The sequence below is a fragment of the Cnephaeus nilssonii genome (genome assembly GCF_951640355.1).
Source record: "Cnephaeus nilssonii genome assembly, chromosome: 13".
In the NCBI taxonomy this organism is placed as follows: domain Eukaryota; kingdom Metazoa; phylum Chordata; class Mammalia; order Chiroptera; family Vespertilionidae; genus Cnephaeus; species Cnephaeus nilssonii.
The window spans coordinates 82,801,664-82,815,126 of NC_137084.1; the positions used below are offsets into that span (position 1 = coordinate 82,801,664).

Genomic DNA, 13,463 nt, shown 5'->3' on the forward strand with positions numbered 1-13,463 from the left:
ATGCCCCACACTGGGGATCGAGCCCGGGACCCTTCAGTCCATGGGCTGATGCTCTATCCACGGAGCCACACCAGCTAGGGCTCTGGCTCTGACTTTTCTGTCAGTCAAGGTGGAAGCCAAGCAGACGGGCAAGGGACAGGGTCTGACAGCGGTGGGCGGTCTCACCTGGAGTCATTGAACGTGTGCCATTCGCCGGTGGCCGGGCTCCGGCAGTACGCGGTGTAGTGGCCGCCCGTGGTGGTTCCGGAGTGATTGGACACGGCGTACAGGTTGTAAACAGCGTGGTCTGCGGAAGAAGCACGGGTCTGCGCGCCCCGGGCACTCCCGCCCCGCCTGCCTTGCTTCCCAGCTTCAAACTCCCTCTCCAGCGCTTCCCCTCCTCCTGGCTTCCCATCTGCATCGTAGGCACCTGTGCCCTGTCCCCCCCTCCCTCCCTCCCTCCCTCCCTGTGACAAATACCGCCCTCCCACCGCTGGGTTCCCGGTCAGGGCACAGGCCCGGGTTGCAGGCTTGCTCCCCTGTAGGGCCGTGCAGGAGGCAGCTGATCAATGATTCTCTCTCACCTTTGATGTGTCTCTCTCTCTCTCTCTACCTCTTCCTTCCTCTCTGAAATCAATAAAGAAAATATTTAATTAAAGAAACACTCACTGGTGTTTTCTGAAGCAAATTCTCTCAAGTCCAGGTCCCTCAGCGGGAAGTTCACAAACGTCGTGAGCTTGCTGGTCCGCACCCTGGCCTCGGAGAACCGTTTCAGATCTGGCGGGAAGCGCGTCAAGGACAGACAGGGTGCGAGCACAGAGCGGAGTAACGGGCCGGGTCCCGACGCGGGCACCCTCCGGACAGAAGAGCAAACGCGAAAAGGGAGGCCCTCGAGACCCTCTGCCCGCCGCGGCTGCCCTGGGCCCGCCATCAGCCTCCGAGCCGGGTCCGCGGACGCACGGTCCTAAGGATACGGAGCACCAGGACCTTGGGGAACCTCTGGATGGAGAACTTCTTCAGGCAGCGCCTCCGGGCGCGGCAGCGGCAGCACGTCTGGGGGCACAAGAGCGAGAGGCGCTGAGCCGGCCGGGCCGGCCGGTGACCGAGTCTCCCGGACACGGACGGGGCGGTGCCTCCCGGGAGGCCACTTACAGGCTTCTCGTCGCCATCGAGCACGTCCTCTTTGGTGAAGAGCCTCATGCAGTCCATTAAGGTCACCTCGGGATAACCCCGCTGGCAGGGGCAAAGGTACAGGTCAGAGGTCAACGGCACCAAAGGGTCGGGTGAGAGTGTCACAAGTGGGTCGGGCGCCTACCTTCGCAATGGGCAGCGAGAGGTCCCAGAAGGGGTCGAAGACCGTGGAGCAGTAGCCGCAGTCCGTGCACGTCAGGGAGCTCTTCAGCTGCCCCACAAAGAGATCTGGGGGGACACACGGGTGAGCGGGCGCAGCTCCTCTCGCGCCTCCTCCCGCCGGGGGAGGGTGCTGAGGGCCGGCGGGCGCCACTCAGGGGCCCCCGCACTCACCCCCAATCCGACTGTCTTCCCGCTCCAGGTATTTCCTCCACATCTGCCGCCCTTTCTCGTCATCACTGGGGACCAGAGAGGGGAAGGCAACGGGGTCAGAGGTCAAACCATGACACGTGTAGGGTCTATCAATCTTATCCTTAATATTCAAACTTCTTCTCAAGTCACTGCCCCTGAGGACGTAGGCAAACACCTCAAGTCCATCCAGTTTTGCTCCCCACGTTCCTCCTCTTACTTACGGAAGGTGATCGAGGTTCTCAGGGGTGGACTTAGGCCTCACTGTGACTCGGTTTACCTCATTGTGCAGCCCATCCAGAAGGAAGCGGAGGAACTCCTGAGCATCCTGCTGACTGAGCCCCAGAACAGAGAGTGAGCAAGCCCTCCTGGCCCAGCAGCTGCCCCCGCCCTCCCGGGGGGGGGGGGGTGAGGAAACCTGTTGGCAAGGCCCTTACTTATAGCCCACGAAGCGCGGGGCGTATCTCTGGATCTGGGTCTTGAACTCTGAGGGGCTCACCACGTCATTGAGAGGCGAAGTCCACATGGCCTGGATTAGCTTGGCAAACTCTGCCGGGAGGAGGGGGGGAGGACGGGTGAGGCATTCTCTATAAGCAGCTCTGAAACCAGGCTCCCAGCGAGGAGGAGCCGGAGGGAGACAGGAGAGGTGCGCAGGAAAAACAACGACCAGCCCTGGCCGTGCGGCTCGGTGGGCAGAGCGTCGGCCTGAGGACGGAGGGTCCCAGGTTCGATTCCGATCAAGGGCACAGGCCCGGGTTGTGGGCTCGATCCCCAGTGGGGGTGCGCAGGAGGCAGCTGATTGATGATTCTCTCTCATCACTGCGTTTCTCTTTCTCTTTCCCTCTCCCTTCTTCTCTGAAATCAATACAAATATATACTTTTGTAAAAAGAACACAGCTCCTAGCAGCCGCAGGGAGCGGCCGAGGCGCGGGGCAGCGGGCGGTGCGGGCGGCCCACCTTCCATGAGGGCCGTGTGCGCGCGGCCGCCGTGGCCGCCGTGGCTCAGGTCCCGCAGGTAGAGCCGCTGCAGGCAGTAGTCCCTCAGCTCGCGCGTGTGGCTCAGGCACTGCAGGATGGCGTTCATGAAGCACTGCGGGAGAGGGGGAGGCGGGTCAGAGGGGGGCCTGCGGCACCCGCCCCGGGGCCACCCTCCCGCCGCCTCCAGCTCCTCCCGGTGAGTGAAAGGGGCGGGTGAGGCAGATGCCCGCCGCTGGCACAGGTGATGCCACCGGTTACTGCCCAGAGGGGTGTATAAAGGGTGTGGGCGCCAGGCAGAGTGGGCGGGGAGCGGCAGCGGTGCTGGGGGAGAAAGGCCCAGGGAAGCGCCTTCTGCTGTGGGCAGGGGGTCCGCTGGGGCCCGGAGGGGACTCTGGGCAGGTGGTCCCAGTCGGGAGAGCAGGGGTGGCCCCAGAGAAGACGGGGGCTGAGAACTCACCGTGTTCCCAAGGTTGCGCAGGCCAGCCAGACCCTGGGCGCTCTTAGAGTTCTGCAAGCAATGAGCAGGCACATGAGGCAGAGGCAGGGGGCGGCCGCGTGGGCTCTCTCCCGCTCTCCGCCCGGGAGCACCGCCACACGTGTGCTCTCTTCGGCGTCAGTCACACGCCTCGTAGGCCAGAGGCTTGGGAACGCCCGCCCTTTTCAGTGCACAGCGATACCTTTAGGGCCTTGCTTTCTTTTACCTGCCCCCATCTTAAAGGGACTCTTTTAAAAGGAAAAGCTTTTTATTGAGTTCAGAGAGGGAGAGAGAGAGAAAGAAGAACATTGATGATGAGAGAGAATCATTGATCAGCTGCCTCCTGCACGCCCCCCCACTGGGGATGGAGCCTGCAATCCGGGCCTGTGCCCTTGACCGGAATCACACCCGGGACCCTTCAGTCCACAGGCTGACGCTCTATCCACTGAACCACACCAGCCAGGGCTTACGTTACTCTCCATTCTCTGCCATATGAGGCTGGAGGTTGAACTGGAGAGTAAGAATTCATATATTTGGGGACATATTTGAGTCCTGGTTACAAGAAACTTCAGTTCCCCAATCCAGACACTGGCTCAGAGATCTGTCCCAGGCGCCGAAAGCAGCTGTCATTAGGCACCACAAGGAAAAGCTCAATGAGAAAACATCGGAACTGAACGTAGGTCTTGGGGGGCGGCGGGGGGGGGGGGGCGATATCAGTCGGCCTGCTACTATGAACGGCCAGAGACCGGCAGATGCTTTCCTGGGGAGCTCAGCCGGCGCCAGCCGGGAGGACCTCCCTGCCTGGCTCCCTTCCACATCCCAGCAGCCCCAGGGGCCTTGTGCTGGCAGGTTGCGGCCGCAGAGGCACGCAGCTGCCTGCAGGGGCCGCTCTTGCTCTTGCCCTTGCCCTTGTGAGGTGGTGAGGTCAGAGAGAACAGGTGCGGGAGGGCTCTGCTCTGCACAAGGTGTGTCCAGGTCCATGGCTAGTTCTGGCCCTGCCTCCAAGGAACCAGAAAACCTTCAGGCTCCGAAGGTTAAAGAAGCCGTCTGCAGATGAGCCTGCCCCCCATCCCTTCAGAGTGGGGGGGGCAGGCAACTCCGGAGCAACCCTGGCTGGGGCATGCTCACCCAGCTCACCCTGATCGAACAGGAGCCCAGAATAACTCAGCTAAAGTTACTCATGCCCGGCCCTGGCCGCTCCGCTCCGCTGGTGGGGCGTCTTCCTGTTCACCAGAAGGTCGTGGGCTCGATTCTCAGTCAGGGCACACAGCCAGGTTGTGGTTCAGTCCTCCTCGCGTGTGGGTGACAACTCCTCCCTCCCTCCCTCCCTCCCTCCCTCCCTCCCTCCCTCCCTCCCTCCCCCCCTTCCCTCTCAAAGCATATCCTTGGGTGAGAATTAATAAGAAACAAATAAAATAACTCATGCCCTGTGCCAACAGCCCAAAGCCCAGGAGGTTGTCACCTCCGGGGGAGGGGCGGGGGCTGGAGGAGGGCTTTTCCCGGGAGGGACTGCTGAGCCACAGGGAGAGTGCCCCGCCAGCTGTCAGGCCTAACTAAGAGGCAGGGAGGACAGGCCCGGAGGGGAGGCGGCCGCGGCTCGAGAGAAAAGCCCTTGGCAGCAGAAGGGGCAAGCATTCATGAAGACGTGGGCGGGACGAGCTGTCTACGGCCCCAGACACAGCATCTCTGACTGTCTGAACCCCGAGGCTCCGAAGAGACCCGCCACGGAAAGTGTCCCCTGGACAGAGGCCGCACCAGCCTTGTCGGGTCGTCCTGGGCCCAACGACACCGCTGCCCCCGCCTGCGCGCACCTGAGCTCGGCCTGAGGCCCGCGGCGCGGCGGCCACGCTCACCCTGCTGTGGGCAGAGCTGTTAGTTCTCCCCGCTGCACCCAGCCCACACCTGCCCAAACAGGCGCGGAAGCAAAGCCACGCTACCCCTGGCGGCCCTGCCACGGCCACCAGGCGGCCCTCCGCTGAGAAGGCGGCAGCAGGACCCGGAGGCTTCCTCGTGAGGCATCGCCGTGTGGACACCCACTCCCGCCCGGCGGAGGGAGGGCAGGAAGAGCCTGGCATCGCCCAGTGACTCTTCCTTTTTTAATTTTTACTGATTTCAGAGAGGAAGGGAGAGGGAGAGAGAGACATCGGTGATGAGAGAGAATCATTGATGGCTGCCTCCTGCACGCCCCCACTGGGGATTGAGCCCGCAACCCAGGCGTGTGCCCTGACTGGAATCAAACCCGGGACCTTCAGTCCGCAGGCTGACGCTCTGTCCACTGAGCAACACCAGCCAGGCCCAGTGACTGTTCTTGAGGAACTAGTCCTGCTGATGCCTGGTGCACGGGGAGAAGTCCCTTTAAGGCGCTGCGAGGACTCTTGGTGATTTTTGGGGGGAGAGGGTGGGATATGGGGGGAGGTGCTGTGCCTTTCTCTAAATTCCTGAGTTCAGCCCGGCTGGTGTGACTCAGTGGTTGAGTGTTGACCTATGAAGCAGGAGGTCACGGTTCGATTTTGGTCAGGGCACAGGCCCGGGTTGCGGACTCCATCCCCAGTGTGGGGCGTGCAGGAGGCAGTTGATCCAAGATTCTCTCTCATCACTGATGTTTCTATCTCTTTCTCCCTCTCCCTTTCTCCCTAAAATGAGTAAAAAATATATATTTTTGAAACAATAAATAAAATTTTCTGAATTCAAAACCACATGCCAGTTTCTAAGGGCTCTATGTAGAAGGCGGTGAACAGCGGCGTTGGGGTGAGGGCAGAGGGAGGCATGAGTTGGGCTGCCCCGGGTCCAGGCTGCAGCCAGGCGCCTGCTGTGTGCCCAGCCAGATACCCTCTGCCGCCAACAGGCACGGGAGCTCGGGGAAGGTGGCACTTTCCACCCACAGAGACCCACAAGGTCCCGGAGTGACCCTTCTCCCGGGAAACAACTGCGCCTGGCAGCTGACCTGCAGGAGCCGGGAGCCCCTGCCCAGCGGCCTCGCCCCAGGAGAGGACTCTGGGCGGGACGCGGGCACGCGGGCGCTCACGTGCAGAGCCTGGATCAGGAACTCCCCATTAGCCATCGGGAAACCTAGTTTGACAGTAGCGGCCACTGTTCCAGAAGGTCAGGACACAGGCCTGATTCACCCTCCAGCGATGGAGCAGGGGGCGCGGGAGGCAAGAGCTGGGCACAGGGACCATGTAAGGATGGCAGCTTGAGGGTTGTCTTCACCCTGAAGACCCCAGTGAAGGGCTTTCCTGCTCACTTCCCCGAGCTCCGCGGGTCAGCGGGCCCGGGGGTCAGCCCGAGTCCTGGGAGCCCAGAGTGGCCCTGGCAGGGGCAGCGGGCGCACCGCTGCCCGTTACGTAATACCTGCCAAGCTCTGACCCTTCTTCTCCCCAAGGTAGGCAGTGCCCGACCTTTACCCCCAGCTTCCCTCGGTGCCTGCCTCCCTGAGGGACCCAGTGCCCGCTGAGCAGAACTGGGCAGAACAGGGCCTGCACCTCCTCTGCCCTTCACAGGGCCCACGGTCCCCTTCCCAAGCCTTCGGGAGCCGCCCTTTGGGATCAGCGTGTGTGTGTGTGTGTGTGTGTGTGTGTGGGGGGGGGGGGGGGCGGGGGGACTGGGGGGCGCTTTCCGACCAGCCTTTCTGGCCCCCTTTTGGCCTCAGAGTCGTCGCCCCGGAGGAGACCAGTGAGCCGGCCAGCAGGGCCCTCGCAGGCCAAGAACAGTCAAGGTTACGCATTCCTGCACCTGTCCGACCTGCCCCGACAGGTGCCTGCCCGGCCGCCGGGGAGTCAGGGCCCGGCCCTCAGGCAGGGGAGGGGGCTGCGAGGAGGCGTGGGATCACCTGGGGCGGGGGCATTCCTGGCCGGGGCCTGGGGAAGGAGGCGGGGGCGGGCGGAATCCGTCCTGGCCGGGGTCGCGCGGGGACTCCGGGAGGGGGAGGGGGGCGCCCGGGGGGAGGCGGAAACGGGCCCTGCGCGGGGTCCCCGGAAGCAGCCGTACCTTGGCTTTGTTGAGCAGGAGCCCCACGAAGGTGGAGAGCAGCAGCGATGGGGAGAGCGGGGAGCGCGGCCGCAGCTCCTTGGCGAGGGCGGGGAAGGGGGCGGCGGGGGGCCCCTCCGGCAGCGTCACGGTGTAAGAGGTGCGCATGCTGGCTCCGCCCGCGCCTAACGGGGGCCAGAGGGGCGCGGGGGGCACCGCGCGGTCCCACAGCCCGACGCCCAGGCCGGCTGGGCCGCCCCGACCCGTCCGCCGCGCCCGCCGGTAACCGCTGCGGCGCCGCCCGCGCGCTCCTGCCCCAACCTCCGGGCGCGCGCCGCCAACGCCAACCGCCCCGCGCGCTCCGGGCCCGGCCCCGCGCCCAGCCCACTGGTGGCTCCCGCGGCCGGACCGACGTCAGCGCCGGCGGAGCGCGTCCCGCCTCCTACCGCGCTCCGCGTCCCCCGCCCCGCGCCCCCCTCCCTGCGGAGACCTGCACCCCGGGGAGGGCAGGATGGGGGCGCGGAGCCCCGCACCGGCCTGGGGATGGGACCCGGCAAAACTGTCCTTGAGGCCCGCAGAGAACACGGCCCCAAACGCAGAGTCAGCGGAGAGCTCCCCTGAGGCGGCGCCAGGCCTGCACTGGGGCGGGTGCAGATCGCTGCGAGAGCCCATGGCGACCTGAGTCTCTTCCCGAGGAAACGCGCTCACACAAACGTTTGCACAGCACGGGGGGGGGGGGGGGGGCGCTCATGCCCTCTTGGAGCCCAGCACCCCGTCTGTGAGGCCGTGAGCCCAGGTCAGGGGGCCGAGTTGCAAGGCCCCGCCTCCCTCCACCCTAGCTTGGCCCGGCACTGAGAGGCCATGTTCCTGTTCTAGGAGGTCCAGACGGTGAGAGCCTTTTCTGGGCTCTTCTACGCCATTACTCAACTCCCGAGCTCCCAGAATCTCAACTTCTGATTTGTTTTTTGAGGTGGGGTAAAGTAACGCATGGTGTGTGTGTGGGGGTGCCCGGCTAGCGTGGGAGTAGGGTACCACTCTGACCCCAAGGGTGGCGGCGCTTGAAGGTCAGCGGTCTGGCGTTTTTCCGGTGCTCCCCCCTTACCTATCCAGGACGCACGGCAATCTGCTTAGAGACAGCTCGGCCGGGGCGGGCTATTTTTAGCCAGTATTTTTAGCATCTCCAATACTCGGAGGCCAGCGGGGCGCCGTTCCTCCCGCAGGCCGGTCCGCACATGCACACGCACCCTGCACACAGGGTTAAAGCCGTGAGGACCGTGTGCATGACACACGCCCTAGGCCACCCCCCAAACGGCAGTTTCATGCCAATGGGGGCGGGGGGGGGGGGAGCCGGCAGGAGGCGGGACCTGCAGAGCTTCCACTTGGTGATAAAAGAGGGTGCTGGCGTTCAGAGGGTGGTCTCCACAGTCTCTGAGCTCCCCCAGGGGCCCTTTTCTGTGCGCACCTGCTTTTTAACCACCGCCCTCGGCGGCCTGCAGCGATCTAGCTGGCGTGTGATCACGTCGCATCTCTGCCCTGAGACGCAAGCCTCCTCCCGGCTCTCCCTCTGGCCTGGAGCCTGGGGCGGCCCTGTCTGTGGAGCTCTGTCCGTGCCCCCCTGCGCCCCCCCCCCCCCCCCGCACGGTCACCACCCGCCTGCTCTCCTTTCTCTGCCCCAGCACCTGCCTTCTCTCCCGTCGCAACAAACCCACCTATTATTGCGTGCTTCCTGAAGGCCAGGCGCTGGCTAATGCTTTAGCTAAACGATCGCAGGCGATGTCCGTCATAACACTATGCGCAGTGACGATGGCCTCTGCTTCACAGACGAGGCCCTGAGCCCTGAGAGCCGGATGCCTTGCCATGACCACAAAGCTAATACCTGTCAGCCTGCGGCTTTGAAGCCAGGCCTGTCCTGCAGCAAAACTCATGCTCTCACCGACAGGATGGTGGCCTGGCCTTCCTGGTCGGCTAATTGCCTCCCTATAAATTAAAGAAGGCTTGCTTGCCCCAAAGCCTCCCTGATGGACTCCCCCACCCAGCTCTGAGCCCCCGCAACGGCACCCGCAGTCTGCTGGCATTCGGTCTCGCTGTTAGTTACCCTGATGTATCTATCTTTGCGGTGGTGTCTCTCAGACCCGGGGACGGTCCGATTGTGGGTGATGGTGCCAGCACTGAAAGCGCCTCAAGGACAGGGTTGTGGGTTCTTGGTAAACGGTGCTCTCATTTCCTCAAGGGGCCAGGCCAGGCTCTGCAGGGCACCCTGGGAGTCCCCGAGCCTCTGCTGGTGGGGGGGTCTGAGTCTGCATGGGAATCGGGGCTGCAGGGGCAGTTCCCAGCAGGCACTCCCCTTGGAGCAGGCTGCCTCCCTCCGACCACAGCTAGCCTGGGCCTGCTCCACCAGGACCGCACTGCCTCCTGCCAGACGCTCCTCCCCTCCCCTGGGGGCAGAGGGCGGTGGGCGAGGCTGGGCTGGGGGAGGTGACAGGTGGGAAACCTTCACCTGGGAGCCCCTGAGAAGGCTCGGAGGAGGGGAGAGAATTCACAGTCATCTAGCTAAGCAGGTCTGCACACCAACAGAGAACTGTGGCTCATTCCTCGACTGGCCACGCCCCCTGGAGACCCTCTCTCTGCAGTGCCACTTCTTAACCCTCCCTGAGGACATGTTTCTCACTAATTCTAGAGGGAGAGGAAGGGAGAGAGGGAGGGGAGGGAGAGAGAGAGAGGGGGGGGGGGGGAAACACTGATCCTTTGCCTCAGGCACGCGCCCCAACAGATCAGGAATGGAACCCAAGATCCTTTGGTGCCCAGGATGACGCTCTAACCACTGAACAACACCAGCCAGGGCCAGGGCCATTTCTGGAAGTGGAAGAGGTAAAGGATATACAGCCAGCCTCCTGTATCTGTGGGTTTCACACCCACGGACTCAACTAACCTCAAGTTTAAAGTTTTTTTAAAAAATGTCAGAAAGTTTCAAAAAGCACAGCTTGAATTTGCAATGTTCAGGGCGCTACGCTGGGTCCCGTGAGTGGAGCGATGTAGGGTCCCATTCTGCCGCAGCCTCCATGTAGAGGTCCCGTGCGAGCACGACGCCATTACGTAAGAGGCTGCGCGTCTGGGGGTTTGGTATTGGAGGGGCATCCTGGAACGGATTCCCCGCGGGTCCTGAGAGAGGACTAGTCTCCTGGGCCTGAATCTGGCTCTGGCCTCCTGCCTCTGGGGGAGCAGGGCTCGCTCTCACAGGCTGCCGGCCCCGGCAGCACAGTGATGTTCTCCCCTCGAACACTCCCTGCCGTATGGAACATGAATAAAGTAAGAGGTAGCTCTCTGACAGCAAGACTGAGTGTGCGCCCGCCAGCGTGGCTCCGTGGTTGAGAGTCGACCTATGAACCAGGAGGTCACGGTTCAATTCCCGGTCGGGGCACATGCCCGGGTTGTGGGCTCGACCCCCCAGTGTGGGTGTGCAGGAGGCGGCCGGTCAGGAGAAGAGATAAATATAAATGTACATGAAGACTGAGTGCGGCCGGCTCCGCAGGCCTCGGTGGGCAGCCGGGCCAGGGTTTGGAAGCACTGCTCAGGCCCAGGCAATGCCGAGGCCAGCGCCGGCTCCCGCACGCAGCTGCTGCTCTCGCTGCCTGCCCCGGACAGCTGGTGGCTGATTGGTTGTGGGGTTCCGGGGCCTTGTTGGGGCTGGGCTGTTAGTCACACGTGCCCTCGGAAGGGAAAGCCAGTGGGAAGCTCTGCTTCCTGGCGTCACTCACACCCCGGGAGGCCACCAGCTACGCCGGAACCAGCCAGACCCCGGAGGCCCACACACTTCCCTCTCTTGCTTGTACCTCTGTCTAGCGCAGTGGTCGGCAAACTCATTAGTCAACAGAGTGGCAAACCGCGGCTTGCGAGCCACATGTGGCTCACGAGCCGCAGTTTGCCGACCACTGGTCTAGGGCACCACTTTTATGTCTCCATCGAGGTCAGAGGGTGCAGGGTTCCCTGTACGGCGCTGGGCCCTGAACGTGACGTTCATTTCTACAGCCCATGGCCAGGGGAGCGGCGCCTCCAGGGAGGGGTGCCTGGCCGAGCTCCACCCAACACCACGGCAACTCCTGGGCTGGGGTGAGGGAGGATGGGGCTGGGCACTGACTCGGACACAGCTGGGCAAGGCCGCACAGGCCCCTGCCAGGCCACAGCCCACAGCTGGCCTTCCAGGAAGGAGCCCGCGGTGTCCTGCAGGCTGACCACAAGCCACGAGCCGCCTGCCCTTTCTCCACAGCTGGCCCCGGCCCTGGCCCCGGCCCCTCTGGCTCAGGGTCCCCTCCAGTGACCTTCCCATGCTGTCAGCACACACTCAAGCCTCAGGGAGTCCAGCCCCTCAGGGCGGCCGACAGGGTGAGGACAGGCCCGGGGTCTCAGGCAGCCAAGGTGCACAAATAGGACGGCAGGCTGCGGCATAGCGAGCCCGGAACAGCAAGGAGGTGGGGGGGGGGGCGAGGGGGTCACACCCTCCCTCAGGAGCCCGGGTGGTCCCCGTCTCCCTAACCGGTGCCTGTGGAGGACGCTCCCCCCCTCCCTGCAGGCAGCAGTCAGGTCCAAAGTCCCACGAGAGACAAATCACATGACCTCAGCTTATATAATCTGCCTGCCACCCAACAGCTGGGACCCGGAGCTTCAAGAGATGAGTGGGCAGCCCGGGGCAAACAGGCCCTAGGACACGGGCCCAGGTGCGTTAGGGCCCAGACCTTTGGCTCTAGCGGCAGGTCCAGGGCAGAGGGCACGGGAGCAGGGGAGACAAGCGGGCCAGGATCCCAGCCTCGGGCCCTGCTCTGCGCGGAACAGCAGGTGCCTGGCCTGGCGACTGTTCTGGAGGGCCTGGCTCCCCGCCCCCCCCCCCCCCCCCCCCCGCTCTTCCTGGGGACCGGAGAGCGTGGCCGGGTCGGGCAGGGCAGGACAGGGCAGGGCAGGGAGCAGGCAGGGCTGAGGCTGAAGGCAGAAGGCCAGGGCGGGAGGGAGCAGTTGGCGGGGTGGGGAGGAGGATTAGGATGGATTGTGGGGTTAAAGCAGCCCTGGCAGGGCTCAGCGGGAACAGCGTGTCCTTGGGCCCAGGGACAGGAGCCCTGTGCCGGGGAGGGGGGAGGGGGGCAGACCAGGTTGGGTACTTGGGCTCCAGCGTCTCTGCAGGGCCAGGCCACCTGGTGTAGAGCGCCCCCTGGGGGTAGCGAAAGCTTTTTCTTCTTTAAAAAATAATACCAGTTTTTTAAACCATCACATCCTCCCCCTCCAATGTGTACGAGTTTTAAACAGAAGGTGGAGCCTGGGGCAGCCCTCACTGTCCTAGGCTGAGCGATACCCCGTGGACTGGCATCTGGTTGGTGCTTAGGCAGCAGGAGGGGGTCATTCATGCCCCCCACCCCCACCCCGTCCTTACTGTGCCCAGTTGAGTCTGTGATATTCCAAGTTCATGTTGGCCGGCGGGAGGGGGTCTGGTTAGAGCTTCGGTGCCCTGGCCGGCCTGCTTCTGACCTTCTGACCTCCCTGCGGAAAGCCAGCTGTGGGAAGCCGGCTGCCCTGGGCCCTGCCCCCTTACCCCTCTCCTCCGAGGCTGCCCCCTCCCCTCTGGGGAGCTGCCAGATGCCCCTTCCTGTCCCTCCCCCCCGAAGTTTACAGGGACTCCCCGACATCGCAGTGGCTTCACATCCCTCCACACCAGCCCTGTGGCATCCCTGTGAGGTGGGTGGGCGGTGTGGCCGCCCCTTTTATGGATGAGGGAGCAGAGCTCAGGTGAGGGGTGTCAAGGTAAAGAGGCAAATGCTGCTTCCGGCAGCCGCAGCCCATCCTGGCCACGCCCTCGCCCTCGCCCTCGCCCACCCCCTATGACACCTGAAAACAACGAGGGCTGCATCCTATTGCAACTATTTTAAGAACTTATTTCCCGCCCAACCGGACTGGTGTGGCTCAGGGGTTGAGCGCTGACCTATGAACCAGGAGGTCAGGGTTCGATTCCCGGTCACGGCACATGCCCGGGTTGCGGGCTCAATCCCCAGTTGAGGGGTGTGCAGGTCTATGATTCTCTTTCATCATTGATGATTCTCTCTCTCCTTCTCTCTTCCTCTCTGCAATCAATAAAAAGATTAAATAAAAGAGAACTTACCCCCTCAGTTAAATGTGAATGCCCTGGGGAGGCACCAGCTCACACAGCTCGTGCCCCCGGAGGGTGTGAGGGGTGGACGTCCCTGCACACCCGCTACACGCCAGGCCCTTTCCTACACAGCCTGCGGTTAGTCATGATGGACCACCTGTGACGAGGAGCCAGGCGCAGAGGTGAGGCGTTTCTCCGGGCCGCACCGCTAGGAGCCGCACCGCTAGGGGCCTGAGCGCCCGCACTTGTGTGACTGCCAAGGGAGGTCAGGGCAGATGCGCACGGAAACGGGTTTAGAAAGCGGCCCAGGCCCCCTGACGCGGTTGTTCTCATCTCAGCAAAGTGCAGGCTGAGCAGCGAGGAGAGGGGCGAGCCGGCCTCACACACCGCTCTCGTGGC

The 13,463-nt window shown here is 63.5% G+C and overlaps 1 protein-coding gene across 5 annotated transcripts in view; it reads right to left on the reverse strand.

Moving 5' to 3' along the window:
- USP2 (ubiquitin specific peptidase 2) overlaps positions 1–13,463 on the reverse strand; it is a 28,980-nt gene that overhangs the window by 2,013 nt on the left and 13,504 nt on the right. For 4 of the 5 annotated variants that reach the window (XM_079788781.1, XM_079788782.1, XM_079788784.1 and 1 more), the window contains exons 3-12: positions 2,954–3,004; positions 2,476–2,608; positions 1,956–2,067; positions 1,743–1,853; positions 1,504–1,568; positions 1,295–1,398; positions 1,132–1,212; positions 954–1,032; positions 649–756; positions 166–286 (exon numbers count right to left, since the gene is read on the reverse strand). In XM_079788781.1, the coding sequence (XP_079644907.1) occupies positions 166–286; positions 649–756; positions 954–1,032; positions 1,132–1,212; positions 1,295–1,398; positions 1,504–1,568; positions 1,743–1,853; positions 1,956–2,067; positions 2,476–2,608; positions 2,954–3,004 (965 nt within the window). Of the gene's footprint in view, positions 1–165; positions 287–648; positions 757–953; positions 1,033–1,131; positions 1,213–1,294; positions 1,399–1,503; positions 1,569–1,742; positions 1,854–1,955; positions 2,068–2,475; positions 2,609–2,953; positions 3,005–6,958; positions 7,296–13,463 lie in introns of those variants that run through there. The other variant, XM_079788785.1, reaches the window with a different exon arrangement.